Source organism: Bos mutus, chromosome 4 (assembly GCF_027580195.1).
Source record: "Bos mutus isolate GX-2022 chromosome 4, NWIPB_WYAK_1.1, whole genome shotgun sequence".
NCBI lineage: Eukaryota > Metazoa > Chordata > Mammalia > Artiodactyla > Bovidae > Bos > Bos mutus.
In genome coordinates, this window is record NC_091620.1 from 57,055,065 (window position 1) to 57,071,740 (window position 16,676).

The following is a 16,676-nucleotide window of genomic DNA, read 5'->3' on the forward strand; positions in this document are numbered from 1 at the left end:
TCTGTTTATGGACTTCTGGAATTAAGTCTCACAAATACACACAGCACTCAATTGCCTGAATAAATAATACATCTTGCACTTACACTATCTACAAAATTAATGTAAAAAATATTTAAATCATGTCACTCGTCTGCAGGTAACCCTCCATAGCCTTTCCATCTGCTCCAAATGAACCTTACAATGACTGACAGGACTACAGAATCAGCTCTTTCCACATCCCACCTTCCACCTTTCACTGTCTGGCCTTATACCTTCTACTCTCTGCTCCTCCAAAATGGCCTCCTTGCTTCTCCCCAAATAAATCAGGAAACCCCCGCAACCCCCCACCTTTAGCAGAAGACTGTTCCACCTTCACATCCACAAGGGACCTTTGTTTTACTAACTGAAACATCTGCAGCCTCTACAGATCCTGACATAGGGTACGCCCTCAGTATATGCTGCTGTTGTTTTTTCCCTATTTATTTTTTTGAAGTATAGTTGATTTACAGTGTTGTTAATTCCTATTATACAGCAAAGTGATTTGACTATATATGTTGTTTTAAATGAGTTGAATAAACACAAGACCCAGAACAAATGTCCTTACCATCATTAGAAATGAAAGGGAGGAAGGAAGAGGAAACGAGAAAAGGTTCCTTAAGTTGGCAAGAAAAGATCTCATCATAAAAAGCTAAACAAACCTATTTCACATAAAATGAATTTTTAACAGTCAAAAACTGGAGAAAAGTACTGCATTTAGTTTTTTTTTAATGTATCCATCTAAATGCTTTTCAATTAGCATGCTAAAAATCAACCAATGCTATAAATATCTTATAATAAGAAAACATTTTAAAAGCAAAGAAAAATTGTTAGTTTTCATCTTAGCAAAAATTCTCAATAGGAACAGAATTAACATTTAATTAAAAAGTTTGATAAAACATCTGCATAATTTTTATTATAAAATAATTTTATATATAGCCTCAATATTACTGATCATTACTATGAGCCACTAATAGCTTCTTTATTATGTTTTCACATTTTTCAGATTTGAGGGTTTAAAATTTTCCTTTTAAATAATTTGATTAATCATTTATGCTACATAATTTGTAGTTCTTCTATTAGAGCAAAAATTTCCCCTTGTAAAACCATCTGAGAAAGGAATGCTTCAGAAAGTACATCATATAAAGAAATGGCAACCCCCTCCTCCAGCATTCCTGCCTGGGAAATCCTATGGACAGACGAGCCTGGTGGGCTATATAGTCCATGGGGTTGCAAAAGAGCTGGGCGTGACTTAGAAACTAAATGACACAACAATGAAAACAAAAATACTATCTTAGACTCAATTACAGAACAAATTAAATAATGCAAATAGAACTTAAAAGCAGAAAACAATTCACAACTGTTTTTTGGCACATAAACCACTCACTCACATGATTTAAATAACTCTTCTAAGAAAGAAGGGTACCAGTTAGAAAACGGCCAGATATTCCAGTGCGACACACATTGTGCTTCTCTGGAAAAGTTCACTAAATACATGAATAGTTACAACCAGAGTAGATGCTGTGCCCCGCCCCCCCAATATAAAAACTATGTACTTTAAACAACACTTTTAAAAATGAGAAGAGAACAAGGGTCTGAAAATCTTACAATCTGAAAACCAAAATAAATTAAAAATTATAATAAAATCATTTTCAGTTACTTGTGATCTCACAATTATTTTATCCAAAACTACAGTTTATGTTCTCAATTAATGTCATTACTCAAAATGGTCACTTATATATTTTAAAGCTACAGTCACTGATATAAGTACAATTATTTACTTAACTAATTCAGGAAAACTACAGTTTTAATTCTAATCTCATTTAATCTTTTCCTAAGTAGAAAGTAATCCCTAGGTATGCTTCAATATCCCAAGTAGCTGAAAAGTGTTAAAAAAAAAAAAATCTATCACCCTTAAAAATGAACTGAACTGTCTATTTCATTGCTAAAAACTGAAAAGACTGCTAAGAAAGATGTTCATGCTACAAGAGTATCAAAATTATTAGAAAAATGTATGATCAAAAATTAATAACCCCGTGTTGGAGAAGACTCTTGAGAGACTCTTGGACTGCAAGGAGATCCAACCAGTCCATTCTAAAGGAAATCAGTCCTGGGTGTTCTTTGGAAGGAATGATGCTAAAGCTGAAACTCCAGTACTTTGGCCACCTCATGCGAAGAGCTGACTCATTGGAAAAGACTCTGATGCTGGGAGGGATTGGGGGCAGGAGGAGAGGGGGACGACAGGGGATGAGATGGCTGGATGGCATCACTGACTCGATGGATGTGAGTCTGGGTGAACTCCGGGAGTTGGTGATGGACAGGGAGGCCTGGAGTGCTGCAATTTATGGGGTAGCAAAGAGTTGGACATGACTGAGTGACCGAACTGAACTGAATGTCTAGTCAAGGCTATGGTTTTTCCAGTGGTCATGTATGGATTTGAGAGTTGGACTATAAAGAAAGCTGAGTGCCGAAGAATTGATGCTTTTGAACTGTGGTGCTGGAGAAGACTCTTAAGAGTCCCTTGGACTGCAAGGAGATCAGTCCTGGGTGTTCACTGGAAGGACTGATGCTGAAACTGAAACTCCAATACTTTGGCCACCTGATGCGAAGAGCTGACTCATTTGAAAAGACCCTGTTGCTGGGAAAGATTGAGGGTAGGAGGAAAAGGGGACAACAGAGGATGAGATGGTTGGATGGTGTCACCGATTCAATGGACATGGGTTTGGGTGAACTCTGGGAGTTGGTGATGGACAGGGAGGCCTGGCGTGCTGCGGTTCATGGGGTCACAAAGAGTCGGACACGACTGAGCGACTGAACTGAATTTACACTGAGAATAACACAGTAGACCTTTCTGCTTAAGAGATAGTAATATTTAAAACTGTGCCTTGGCTTCGAAATTTTCAGTAATCTCTTTCTTCTCAACATCTCACTGTGAACACCCAATGCTCCTTTCTTCCACTGTTAAGCAATTATTTCCTATTTCTTAGGGCATTCTCACAGATCTGTGCTTCCAAATGTTTTATGGTCCACACCAAGGCACTAAGCAGCATCCACAGTCAAAAAGAGCCAAATAATTCTTTTATTTCTTTGTTTAAACTTCAGACCAAATTAATTAATTGATGTCATGTTGCAATCAATTGTCAAATAACTCTAATCTATAAAGTCACTCTAGCTTTAAATTTCTGTGATTTTAAATACTACGCATGTGCTAGTTTACGTTTCACTAGTAATCCACTAAATGATAAGAAAAGTAAGTTCAACCCTGAGTCTACAGTTTAGTTTTTGTATGACTACCCTCAGAGCTTTGTAACATGTATATATTCAAATATTGTAGACAGTGTAGAAACACTTAAAAGGATTAAGTTACTTCACACAAAACAACCTGACCTTTTATATGAGAGTTCCCCTCATAGAAAACTTTCATGAAAGAAAACCAAACATATACATATATATTACTAGAAATTCATTTACAATTATAATTAAGTTAGTGGAAGGATTTCATTGGCATCTTGAATTTATATTAAAATTTAACCTAAAATGTTACCAATAATAATACAATTACACAGCTAATACTTACTTAGCAGCAACTATGTGTCAAACATTGTTTGAGACACATTACAAATATGAGCTCATTTAATCTCGCAATAATCCAATGAGATGGATAACATTATTATGCCCATTTACAAAGAGAAAACTAGGGTGGGTGAGATTAAAGGGCTTGCCCAGGTCACTTAGTCACTAAATGGCAGAGTCAGGATTTGAACAGGGGTAGCCTGGATGCAGAGTCTATGCTTTTTACAATGTTATTCTCTTTAGAAAGAACTTGGATACATGCACAAATTTATAGATACAATAAAACATTCTTCAAAGGACCCTTAAAAGTATAACAAGGTTTAATATAAATGCATTAAAATAGAAACATATACAATAGCTCCTACATCAAAAAGTTACCCCCCACAAGAAGTTAATGGATACATGGCTAGCTTATTTTTATTACAGTTAAAACAAGAGTTTTCACAATTTTAAATTATATACAGAATTAACACAGACCCACTATTTCTTTAAGCCACTAAGAGATATATCAAAAGATACAATGGTTATAAAATTTAAGATAAATGCTAGTGTTTAAAATTTGAATCAAAATAAGATTAAACATTTAAAGACTGCTGCTGCTGCTAAGTCGCTTCAGTAGTGTCCGACTCTGTGCGACCCCATAGACGGCAGCCCACCAGGCTCCCCCGTCCCTGGGACTCTCCAGGCAAGAACACTGGAGTGGGTTGCCATTTCCTTCTCCAATGCATGAAAGTGAAAAGTGAAAGGGAAGTCACTCAGTCGTGTCCAACTCTGTGACCCCATGGACTGCAGCCTACAAGGCTCCTCCATCCATGGGATTTTCCAGGCAAGAGTACCAGAGTGAGTTGCCATTGTCTTCTCTGATTTTAAAGACTGCTACTACATGAAATTAAAAGATGCTTACTCCTTGGAAGCAAAGTTATGACCAACCTAGATAGCATATTCAAAAGCAGAGACATTACTTTGCCAACAAAGGTCGGTCTAGTCAAGGCTATGGTTTTTCCAGTGGTCATATATGGATGTGAGAGCTGGACTGTGAAGAAAGCTGAGCGCCGAAGAATTGATGCTTTTGAACTGTGGTTTGGAGAAGACTCTTGAGAGTCCCTTGGACTTCAAGGAGATCTAACCAGTCCATTCTAAAGGAAATCAGTCCTGGGTGTTCATTGGAAGGACTGATGCTGAAGCTGAAACTCCAATACTTTGGCTACCTCATGCGAAGAGTTGACTCATTGGAAAAGACTCTGATGCTGGAAGGGATTGGGGGCAGGAGGAGAAGGGGACGACAGAGGATGAGATGACTGGATGGCATCACTGACTCGATGGACTGAGTTTGAGTGAACTCCGGGAGTTGGTGATGGACAGGGAGGCCTGGCGTGCTGCGATTCATGGGGTCGCAGAGTGGGACATGACTGAGTGACTAAACTGAACTGAACTACAGATTAAATTTAAAGAAATTAAAGAAATTTAAATATATATTTAAATTTCTATATATTTCTATATTTTATATTAGTAAAATTTGTATTGGTAAAATGTCTTAAAATTTTTAAAAATACTTAAGTGAAAAACATTGTTTCTAGAAGTAAAACCCCTGAACAGTTTGAAAATATTTGTTTACTACCTACCTCTCCATGATTGAAAAAGAAGCACAACACTGTAACCAAGCCTCCTAAACGGCTGCCGCTGGAAAAGAATATAAGAAAATGTAACTCCAGTAACAGAAATCAGGTCAATCCTAATAAAACCCTGAAATAACATAACATGATAATCTGCTAGTACTACAAAAAGTTTTAGCCACACTAGAACTCTATTATTTACAAAACAGCTTATTTCCTCTAATGTATCATTAGTTTAAAAAAAAAAAAAGTTTTGTTTTTTTAAAAAAACATTCTCCATGCTCAAAATGTACAGAAAAACAGAAACTGACAAGGAATAAAAAATTCTTATTCGTCATGTTACTGTGCACCATGCAACCTGATCTTTCTTTTTTCACTTTTTAAACTTCTTTAGTACCAACTATTTTTCTTTGCATATAATATACATTCAGGAGAGAGGATGGAAGCTAGTACAGAAAACTGCTTTATGATCAGAAAGCTGGAAATCTCCATACTGCCTCCTGCTCCTGGAAATTCACAAAGTGTGTTAGCACGTTAAAGATTTAACTAATTCAGTACTTCCCAAATCCCATCTCCAAGCTACCTTTATACATGCTTGCGAAACACTCGTTTACAGATTAAGTTTTATCATTTGTTTATTTTCAGAAAATTGGGAAACACAACACAAACATCAAAATATAAGAATCTGGCTTATATCTCTAGCTAAGAAACCACAATGGTGTAGTTTGACAGTCCCAACAGTTAAAGCTTCATTTGCTCAGTAAGGGTGAATTACGTCCCCATTCTACTCTGACCGTAACCAAAAGCATCTGAGCAAGGGAAAGGAAGGCTGTTTTCAGATCTGTTTCATCATTTCTTTCATCTCTACTCTTGAGGTCTTTGAGTTCTCTTTAGCTCATGCTGCTTTCTTGTAATTTTACCCAGATATCCTTCCTTCCTTCTATCCACCCAAAAATATGTGTATATCACAGAAAAGCAACAAAGAATCAGACACAGGTATTCTAGGCCATTATGTTTATTCTTCAGGGTGTAGGAATGAGGAAACACAGAGAAGATACATGAGATGGCAGGGATAATTCATGTACCGAGAACATACACCCTCCCCAACATCCCCAGAAGCAAATAGGAAGGGCTGGGATCCCCAGCACATAGGGACAGTCAGCCTTGGCTCAAGAGGGAAGTGGAGTCTACATGTTTAGTGGCAAGGAGTTTACAGAGTTGCTATTTTCCCCATAGAGTTAGGGCACAGAGCCACTTGCTGCTCAAGAGAACAGGGAGCAGTGCTAAAGGTCTGAGGAAAGTGGAGGAGGAGGTATCTGAAATACCACTTGCACTTAGGAGAGAGGTAAGGAGGGAAAACAGAAGGGCTGTAGAGCCCTCTTTAAGGGATCAATAGAAGTTCAAGATCACAAATTGTCACAGAGACACTAACAGTAAGGCTGTGTGATCTTTCTCCACTGGTCATTAACTTGGACCAGCACAAATGAAATATAAAGGGGCAAAGAAACAGCATGCTGGCCAGACAGTATTGAAGTGATGGATTACAGAAATAAGAAAGGCAGATAAAGGAGCTAGAAAGGGTACAGGACAGGGGTTGGAAGTTGGGGTTCTCTCCTCAAGAGGCACAGCATGGCTACTTCAAAAGACCAGCAAACAGGCAAACTCTAGGCTCAATGTAAGTGATGAGACTTTAGGAAGCTTAAGAATGTATTATGGGGACTTCCCTGATGGCCCAGTGGTTAAGAATCTGCCTGCCAATGCAGGGGATGTGGGTTTGATCCCTAACCTAGGAAGATTCCACATGCCACAGGCAATTGAGCCCGTGCCCTGCAACTACTGAAACGTGCACACCCTGGAGCCCTTTGCAACTAGAGAGTAGCCCTGCTCGCTGCAACTAGAGAGAGCCTGTGTGCGGCAATGAAGCACCACTGAAAAGAAAACGTTTAAGAAAAAGAATGCGTTATGGATTTAAATAATTAGATGCTTAAATATTAGGTATTAAAGAGACAAATATATTTTAACAATTAGAACATATTCTAACAAGACAAAAAGCCATAGAGCTACATATTTTTAAAAAATGGTTTCCTGCCAGCAACCCTCCTCCAATCCTATTCACTAAAGATAATCAATAACATTTGTTGTGCGTCCATCCTTCCAAATCCTTCTCTATAACCATACAAACACATATTTTAATGTTATTATACTATTAACATCCCTCCAAAATGTTCCTTTCCTAATTAATCTGTTATTCCTAATTTAACCCAAAGCATTCTTTTCCACAGATGTCACACATTGCACAGTACAAACACTTTGCAATTTGTTCCCCCCTTTCCCTGTTATTGGTCATACAGATGTTTTTCAGTTCCTTGTTATAATTTTTTAAATGATAAAAGAACATCTTTGCACATGTAAAAAATAGTGTTTTTACTTCTATCAAATAGACCTGTGAGACTGTCGAGTCAAAGAAGGCAGACTTTCCAGAAGACCCACTCCAGTCCACACCCTCACCAGTGTGTGAGGGGTTGATTCGCTATAACACAGAACCCAATGTGCCCAGACCCTTTTACATTTTGCCCATAGAAAGGGTGGAGATTTTTTCTCACTGTTATTTTGATTTGTTCTTCCTGCCTATTTGTACAAAGCATTATGTCAGTGGGTTGTGTCATTTTGCTTTCTTCATTTACTCTTCTGTGAATTGTTCTGTTCACATTCTTATCTGTTTTTCTATTGGATTCTGTTTCCCTATTTAAAGATTAGAGACATAAATTTTTTACTGTTATATATGTGACAAAATCTTTTGGTATAACTTATGGTTTATTCTACAATAAAAAATTTAACTTTATGTAGCTAATTTTATAGTAAAATATCAATATTTTTTCTTCTTTCCTTCTGCATTTCCTGGCTTGTCTGTGAAGGTCTTCCCCATCTCAAAATTATACAGTGTTCTCCTATAATTAGATTATAGTGCAGCATCTTTTGATTACAGACAGTTTTGCTTAACCAGGCAGAGAGGCAGATTTTCTGGTATATTGAGGCTCCGCATAGCCAAGAGCAGAGAAAAAACCTTGCTTATCTACAAGGAATGTTCTATGTTCCAATCATTAGGAAATGATATGACTTGCAATAAATCCAAAACAGTGTTCCCAGCATTTAACTTCCTACCCTCTGGTGTTTAAAGACTATCACATAGGTCATTTTATTTTGCTAAACAGAAAAGATGTAGCAACCAGAATATTTAAAATTAATTTTTTTTCCATTACAGTTGATTAGTTGATATTTCAGCATTCCCTAGTGGTTAAAAAAAAAAAGTTTCTTCTGCAATATTACCACCAACTGTCAGAAAATATGAAAGTTCCTATTGTGCAAATTTTAAAGCATTCTAAGCTTGGTAAACATTTGCCACAGTTATTCATACATCCCAATTAACCTTTTGGACCTTAATTTCCTTAGATATAAAATAAGGGGATAAGAATATAAAAAATCTTAAAAATACTTATCAATTCTAATGTTTAATAATCTTGTAATTTTCTTCTTTCCCAAATCTTTCTGTAAAGTGGATTTAAACCAGTCATCACATTTTGGTAGGCTCTGTTAATCATTGCAGTTTTTACCTCTATATACCAAAGAATTATGAAACATGCAAAGTTCAAAATAAACACAGAAACAAAAGTAATCATTGTTGTTGTTTATTCACTAAGCGGTGTCCAACTCTTTTCCGACCCTATGGACTGCAGCCTGCCAGGCTCCTCTGTCCATGGGGTTTGCCAGGCCAGACTACTAGAGTGGGTTCCCATTTCCTTCTCCAGGGGATCTTCCCGACCCAAGGATCAAATCCATATCTCTTGCATTGCAGGCATATTCTTTACCGCTGAGCCACCAGGGAAGCCTGGTATTAAATTACCCTTGTGTAAATGCTTAAGAAAAAGAATATGAAAGAGTAATTTAGAAACAAATCAATCGAGAGGATTTCAAGTCGCGAATTTAATGAGATGTAAGCCTCAGCACCTGCTAGACCACCAGACCTGACTGAGAGCTGAGCATCCTCCCTTGAACTTTTTAATTGTTTAGTCCCTAAGTCGCGCACAACTCTTTGCAACCCCACGGACGGTAGCCCGCAGGGCTCCTCTGTCCATGAAATTCTCCAGGCAAGAATACAGGAGTGGGTTGCCATTTCCTCCTCCAGGGGATCCTCCTGGTCCAGGGATGGAACCCGCAACTACTGTTTGGCAGGAGGATTCTTTACCACTGATCCACCAGGGAAACCTTCTCTTAGGGGCAGGGATACTTTGAACATTAAGAAAAGAGAAAGTAAAAGGTGAGAAAGAGAATGAGAATCAGGAGGGCTGAGAAAAGTTCTCAGCGTGGTCCTGCCACTCTGTTATAAGCAAATAATCAATGCTTTTAATTTAACTCTCTGTCTGCTAGGACCAAGAAAAAGAGTTTTATTTACAAGACTGTGAACTTCTTGATACATCACTGCAACGGTTATAGTGCCAAATACTGAGCCTCTCCTAAGGTAGAGATTCAAAAGGTATCTTTAGAGTAAGTGAAAACATGAAAAGTCTTCAATCAGAACACTGCTGGCATTCATTTTGGGGAACCTTGTGGTTAAACATACATTTCCTGTCATTGGTACTGGGACCTCCACTCCATGATGCACAATTTCCTCCCCATCAGCTCAGCCTTTACCCAGATGCTTCCTTCCCCTCCTGCCTTGAAACCTCACTCTGCTGGGAGAGTCACTCTGTCAGGCTCCTACATGGTTCTAGGCCCAGAGATGAGGCCAGCAGCCTCCTCTATTGTCATCTTCATTAAACCCTGCTCATCAGAGCTCATTTCTCTCACATGCTCTCCTCAGAGCTGTCATCTCCCAACACTCCAGCTCATTCCCAATATTCACAGCTTTCTCCTACCTCAAAGGTACACCGAGTTTCTTAACCCTCTGCTGAGCACCACTGGAGAAAATTATACCAATGTGCAAACCTGTGCTGTCCTAAAATTATAAAACAAAATTTTAAAAACCTGTCAATCACAAATCCTCATGAACTATGCCTCCCAAATACCTTGGAGACCGTCCACTTCTCTCCATCCCACCCCCACTAAACTAGCTCAGGCCACCACCCCCTTCCCCATGGACAACTGCAATGCCTTCCCGCACAGCTTCATTAGGCTGTGCGTCCATGTTCACTCCTCCTACAATATTCTCTGCATTATGCCATCGTTACAAATAAATGAATACAATAACATGAACTACCCACTCAATCCTTCACTGGCATTCCATTGTTCTCCAGAGGAAATTCAAACACCTAAACATGTCTAGGATGCTGCGTGGGATCTGGCTGTGTATATACCTCCAGATCCCTTTCACTATTCTTCCTTCCACCCTAAAACCTGTGCTCCAGTTGCACTGTATTGTTACAGTCCCTCAAATGAAATCACAATGACTGCAGTGAGTAAAATAGCCTGGTGGGGAACAGCACTGATGGCAGAAGAAGAGATTCTAGGAAGAGAGATGCCTACGAGAGAAAACCATGGTATCCTAGTAAAGAGTGATGCTGGGGGTCCCAGAGAGAGAGAGAGAGAGAGAATGTCGGACTATCCCAGGGAGACAGAGTGCTGGGGGACAAAGAAAGTACAGGGATGCCAGAGATATTCTGAAGAAAGAAACCAATGGAATTTTGTGACTACTAGGACATCAGAGGTAGCAAAAGGGGACAGTCATGGATATCTTCTCAGGCTCAGACTTGGGCAACAAACAGTGTGGTTAGTGTCATTTGCTGAGATAATGACACAAGAGGAGGCAGAGTTTGTAGAAAAGACTCCAATATTTTCAACTAATAACTTTCATCAATTTATGCATGCTGAAGAGAAATACTTATCTTTTAAATATTCATATACAACTGTTATACCAAATGATTAAAGATGTGCTAGCCCACCAAGCTAATAGAACATTTGAAAAGAAAACAAAAACAAAAAAACATGGAGCTGGAAAAGTTTGAGCTGATACAATTCACAGCCTATTTAAGACACGTTTTTAACCAAAAATCCAGCCTGTGTAAGCAGTAAATGCTGATTTATTAATGAAGAACAAAAAAGTCAAGTAAAATAATGAAAGCAAAATTAGCATAAAGGATAAGAAATTCAACTTTTCCTTAGAACAGGTGAAGGGCTAGGGAGAAGTAAAATCTTGATATAAAAACTTAGTTCTGCCACAGAGCCTAAAAAGAAAAAAAAAAAAAAAACCACTGTGTCAGTTCATAGGTGACTTGGGTTGGGTCATGAGAAGGACATGTACGAAAATTGGTTATATTAACTGTGACTATTCACTTCGGGACAGAAAGTGAAAGTCGCTCAGTTGTATCCAACTCTTTGTGACCCCATGGACTATACAGTCCATGTAATTCTCCAGGTCAGGACACTGGAGTGGGTAGCCGTTCCCTTCTCTGGGGGATCTTCCCAACCCAGGGATTGAGTCCAGGTCTCCCACATTGCAGGCGAATTGTTTACCAGCTGAGCTACAGGGGAAGAAAGGAGGGCATTAAGCAAAATTAAAAGGGAGGTCTGACATACAGACTAATCTTCCAGGTCCTCAAAGTGTCTGGAACCTATTTAGAAATAAAGTAGTTAAAAAAAAAAAAAATTCTAGTATCAAGGAAGCCACTATGAGTCTCCAATGGCCAAGGAAGACAACAGAAGAACACAAAACCGAAAGAGGATTTTCTTTGCACTCTGTGACTGGTTGGTTCCTCATGTGAAAGAAAGGCATTTTCTGATGAGTAGCTTTGGTCTACAAAAGAATGGCCAGGCTTTTCTCACAATACAAATTGAAGGAGGATCTTCAGGTGAGAGACAATGCAAAAAACAAAATAAAACTTGAAGCTCAAAACTCTTTAGAAGAGCTGGAAATTTCATAGAAACTACAGTAAAACATAACAGGTAAAATAAGGGAGGGGGAAAAAAAAAACAGAAAATTATATTTCAATCCAAGAGTCCCCTATCCAAACAATAGGATTTTGAGGAAAAGAGAGACAATGGAGAAGAGAAAGTCATCAAAGAAATAATATAGAAAGTTTTCCCCAGAAGAATGCACATGTCCAGAGGAACAAAGCCTTTAGAATATCTGATATAAAGAATGAAACAAAATCTACTACATCATGACCTTTACTTAAGACATGGAAAAAAGAATCCAAAAGCTGCCAGAGAAAAAATGAACCAGGTACAAAAGGAATTGATGGCAGAACAGCACCTAACTTTTGAAAAGCCATAGTGAATCTTAGAAGACAGTGGAATAAAGTCTGAAGAAAACTAAAGTACTGAGTTGGCCAAAAAGTTTATTCAGGTTTTTAAGGAAAAACCCAAATGAACTTTTCTAAAACCAGTCAAACTAGTGACCAGTATAGTGTGGAACCAAAAGACATAGGGTTCCAGGAGAGAGGCCCCAAGGTTTAGGAGTGGGAAAACTGAAATGGTGAATTTTATATATTTGGCAACATATAAATTATTTTACAGTTTACTTGTGGTTTATAATTAATTGGTATACAAAAAGTGAAGGAAAACAAAATAATAGATGACTCTTAACTACAAGAAAAAAAATGTTTCCACATAAACAATTATTTACCCTACTAGACTCAGGGCTTCCCAGGAGGGACAGCAGTAAAGAAGCTGCCTGCCAATGTAAGAGACACAAGAGATGCAGGTTTGATCCCTGGGTTGGGAAGATCCTCTGGAGGAGGAAATGGCATCCCACTGCAGTATTCTTGCCTGGAAAATTCCATGGACAGAAGATCCTGGCAGGCTGCTTTCCACGGGGTCACAAAGAGTCAGACACGACTTAGTGGGCCAAGCACAGAGCACAGCACTCGACTAAGCAGTGCGCAATATTTATTTGGTCTTAACAACATAAATATGGACCACTGTCTGAAAGTCATTTCTCTGGACAAAGAAACGGATGGGCGATGGGGACAGACAGGGCAACGGACTGGTGCTTCATTTCATCACAAAAGCCAACACAGAAAATGACAATTAACTTTAAAATCACTCTAGTAAGTCTCATACCCAGCTGTAGAATAGGATAAAAAAAAAAAGCTGAATAAACTTATTTGGGAACTTGCTGATTTTCTCTGGAGAAAGAACTATAAGTAAAACAATCATAAAAATTTTCCAGGTAACATGAAAACAGACATTCTTATTCATCACCAAAGGAAATAAAATACTATATTGTATTATTTTTTAAGCGAGGATAGTGGGTACTATACTATAGTAGATAATCACAGAGATGCATGAAACATAAAATAAAGGGTTTCATATAACTGTTTCTTATAAAGCCCTAAAAGAAAAGTTCAGTAAAAGTATTTTCCATGGAGAACAACAAACAAAAGCCCAGGGAGACAGCAGGGTCTGGAGAGGTAACAGGCAGCACAGGTGGACTCAGAGTCAACTTTATTCACTGCTCACTGTTTTCTCAGAGAAGGCGATGGCACCCACTCCAGTGCTCTTGCCTGGAAAATCCCATGGACCGAGGAGCCTGGTGGGCTGCAGTCCATGGGGTCGCGAAGAGTCGGACACAACTGAGCGACTTCACTTTCACTTTTCACTTTCATGCACTGGAGAAGGAAATGGCAACCCACTCCAGTGTTCTTGCCTGGAGAGTCCCAGGGACGGGGGAGCCTGGTGGGCTGCCGTCTATGGGGTTGCACCGAGTCAGACACTACTAAAGCAACGTAGCAGCAGCAGCAACACTGTTTTCTACAGATCTACTCAGATGATGCTTAATCTAGAATGGAAAGCCAAATGCTGAAGGAGCCTCAAAACCAAGAAGAGGTATTTTCTGGGCACCCTGGAGAACACTGAATAGAAAAGGACTCAAAGATTCTATAACATGATCTAAAAATCTTACTCAAAATTAGGTGCTGTAATGATTCTATTTCTTGTCTTATTAACTGTGGGGAAAGGATTTTTATCCATCCTTCAGCTACAGTTTCTGTACCTCTCTACAGAAACTCTAAAGATGGTGGCAGCCATAATCATCAGTGAGAGACTAAAGAAAAAACTAAGCACAAAAGTGCTGGGCATCGCATTTCTCTGTGAAAACCTTGAATGGCTTCATGTCATTATTTTACCATCCTTAGACTAAAACCAGACAAAAGAATGGCTTGGCCTGGCTGCCAGATAATGTCCATAGAAGGGGCTGGTGGTACAGGTGGATGGGACCACATTCTCACCACTGGTGCGACCAGATTGCAGTAGAGGAAGGAATAGGAGTTTCACAGCTTAGACTGGGGATGACAGGGACACCCAAGCAGTAGTCCAATCAAAAAATCTTGTTTCCATTTTGTCCTCTGAAAGGAAAATGAAGAGATGTTCCTTGGCAGAAGGGAAGGAATCGAAAAACAGACAGACTGAAGGATAGTGACAAATAAAGAATAACTCCTTCGAACTCTATAAAACCAACAGGGGGATGAGCCCTAAAATAAAAACACATCTAAGGGACATCCCTCTTTCAGGGCTAATTCTGTCCTATATTAGTTTTCCACTAATAGAAACATTCAAGGTTTGTTTTGAATTCCTCTAAATTTCAAAGGAAGGCAAAATGATTAAAGCCAACAAACTTGTGAAACAGATGTACTTCTGGAGCACACATACACACACCCAGACAGACACACACACACCCAGACACCTCTATCAGAGAAGTAATAGAGACAGACAAGTCCAGCAGGAGTGAAAAGGAGAGTGAGGTGATATGGAGAGGCTAGGCCTCCTTGGGTAAAAGGCCTTTCAAATTCCCAGTTTCAGTTTTTATGAGGCCCAAATAGTTGGTTTCCTGTTCCCTAATTCCACAATACCTCTGTATCCCAGGACCACATCCCTCTTTTATTTGAACTAGTCAGAGTATTTCTGGTGAGCTATTTAGAAAAAAGAAAAAAGAAATCCTGTTTAGAAACTCTCTTATTATTTGTATACATCTTTTATATCAATAAAATTTATAATAAATTTGTTTAATATGTATTTTTTTCCCAGAGAGCTGGCTGTTAAACATTTACCAGCAAACCATAACTTCAGGGTGAATAAATAGTTATATGTACCATCCAATCTATTCTTACTTAACAATCTCAATTTCCAGAATAATACTAAAATCAAACAACAAAGAAGAAAAGGATTAATATTACTTGCATGACATCTGCCCTTCAGGTCCAACAAGAAAAGCTTTTGGCATTTATCAATAAGAGAATTCCATCTCTCAGGAATGAATGAATTTCCCCAAGAAGCAATGAGGACTTTCCTAACTGCCTGTTAACTACTCTCACATGTTCCAACCTCCCTGCAGAACGGAGACATGAGGGGTCTTGAGAAACTGGCCCCCAGAAACTGTTAGTCTGCAGCTGAGAAATATCAGATTATCTTATGAAATACATAACTGTAACTATGACTTAACAACACAGCTTGTAGAAAATAACTAACAATAGGTGTTTTGAAGAAATACTAAAACACTGAGAATTCCAGACAAAAAGGTATATTATGAATAGGTCGTGTTTGCAAAAATGTCTTACTTCATCTCCTCAAGTCAGAGCTTGGCAGCCCAGCCCCATTTCATTGTTTGTGTATGTTTTGTTTTCCCTTCCACTTCCATTTCTGCTGAAATGAACTGGCTTACTTGACTTCAGAAAACTTAACACAGGTATTATTTTAAGACACTTCTGGATTTAAAAACATCATACTCAATTTGCCTATAAATTTCTAATCTGCTCAAGAAATTTCAACTTTCATTTCTCAATAGAAACATAGTTTTTATAAACAGATTCTAAATTCAATTGAAGACATCCTCCTCTTTATTCTTAACCCACATGTTAAGAAGTCTGCAGCTTTATCCCACTTTATAAAATTAGAAGGATGGCAAACCTAACAACCAGGGAAGAAAACAGTAAGAATCACCTAGTAATCTGAGACTTCTAAAAATATTCATGTCAAGAACATTTAAAAACGGAAGGAAAAAAAAATGATAGAAAAAGTGATGGAAGACTTGATTCACCGTAATATAAACCCAGGTCCCTGCTGGAGTATAATTTACACACCTGGGTCCCCAGGGTGCAGTACAACTGCCAAGAGAACAGAAGTGACTCCACAGTGCTCATCTGGGGATGGTGAGGCTAGGAAGAGTCTAGACATTAGGATGTGTTTGGACAGGACTACAGAGATTATGCAGGGAAATGAAAATGTGTGACACCAGTGTGGTCTCTTTACCCAAGCATAGCTCCAGAGGGTCGGCCACCAGGTACAAGAGTCAGACAACACCAAGGGGGCCGGCTGGGCTCAGAGCAGTAAAATGGGTGCGGCTGAAACAGGACGCGGCGCTCAGAGCTGGGAGAAGAACCAGAGACAGCTATTCGGAAAGACCCAAATCCCCTTAAGGTAAAGTCACTCCCTCCTGATGCCCCAAGCAGTGAGTGGTCTACAGATTTTTTTTTTTAGCCTAAAACA

The 16,676-nt window shown here is 38.8% G+C and overlaps 1 protein-coding gene across 2 annotated transcripts in view; it reads right to left on the bottom strand.

Annotated features, from left to right (window-relative positions):
* Positions 1-16,676, bottom strand: part of DPY19L1 (dpy-19 like C-mannosyltransferase 1) — a 92,881-nt gene that overhangs the window by 48,563 nt on the left and 27,642 nt on the right. For both annotated transcript variants that reach the window (XM_070369520.1, XM_070369519.1), the window contains exon 7: positions 5,211-5,268. In XM_070369520.1, the coding sequence (XP_070225621.1) occupies positions 5,211-5,268 (58 nt within the window). The remainder of the gene's footprint in view (positions 1-5,210; positions 5,269-16,676) is intronic.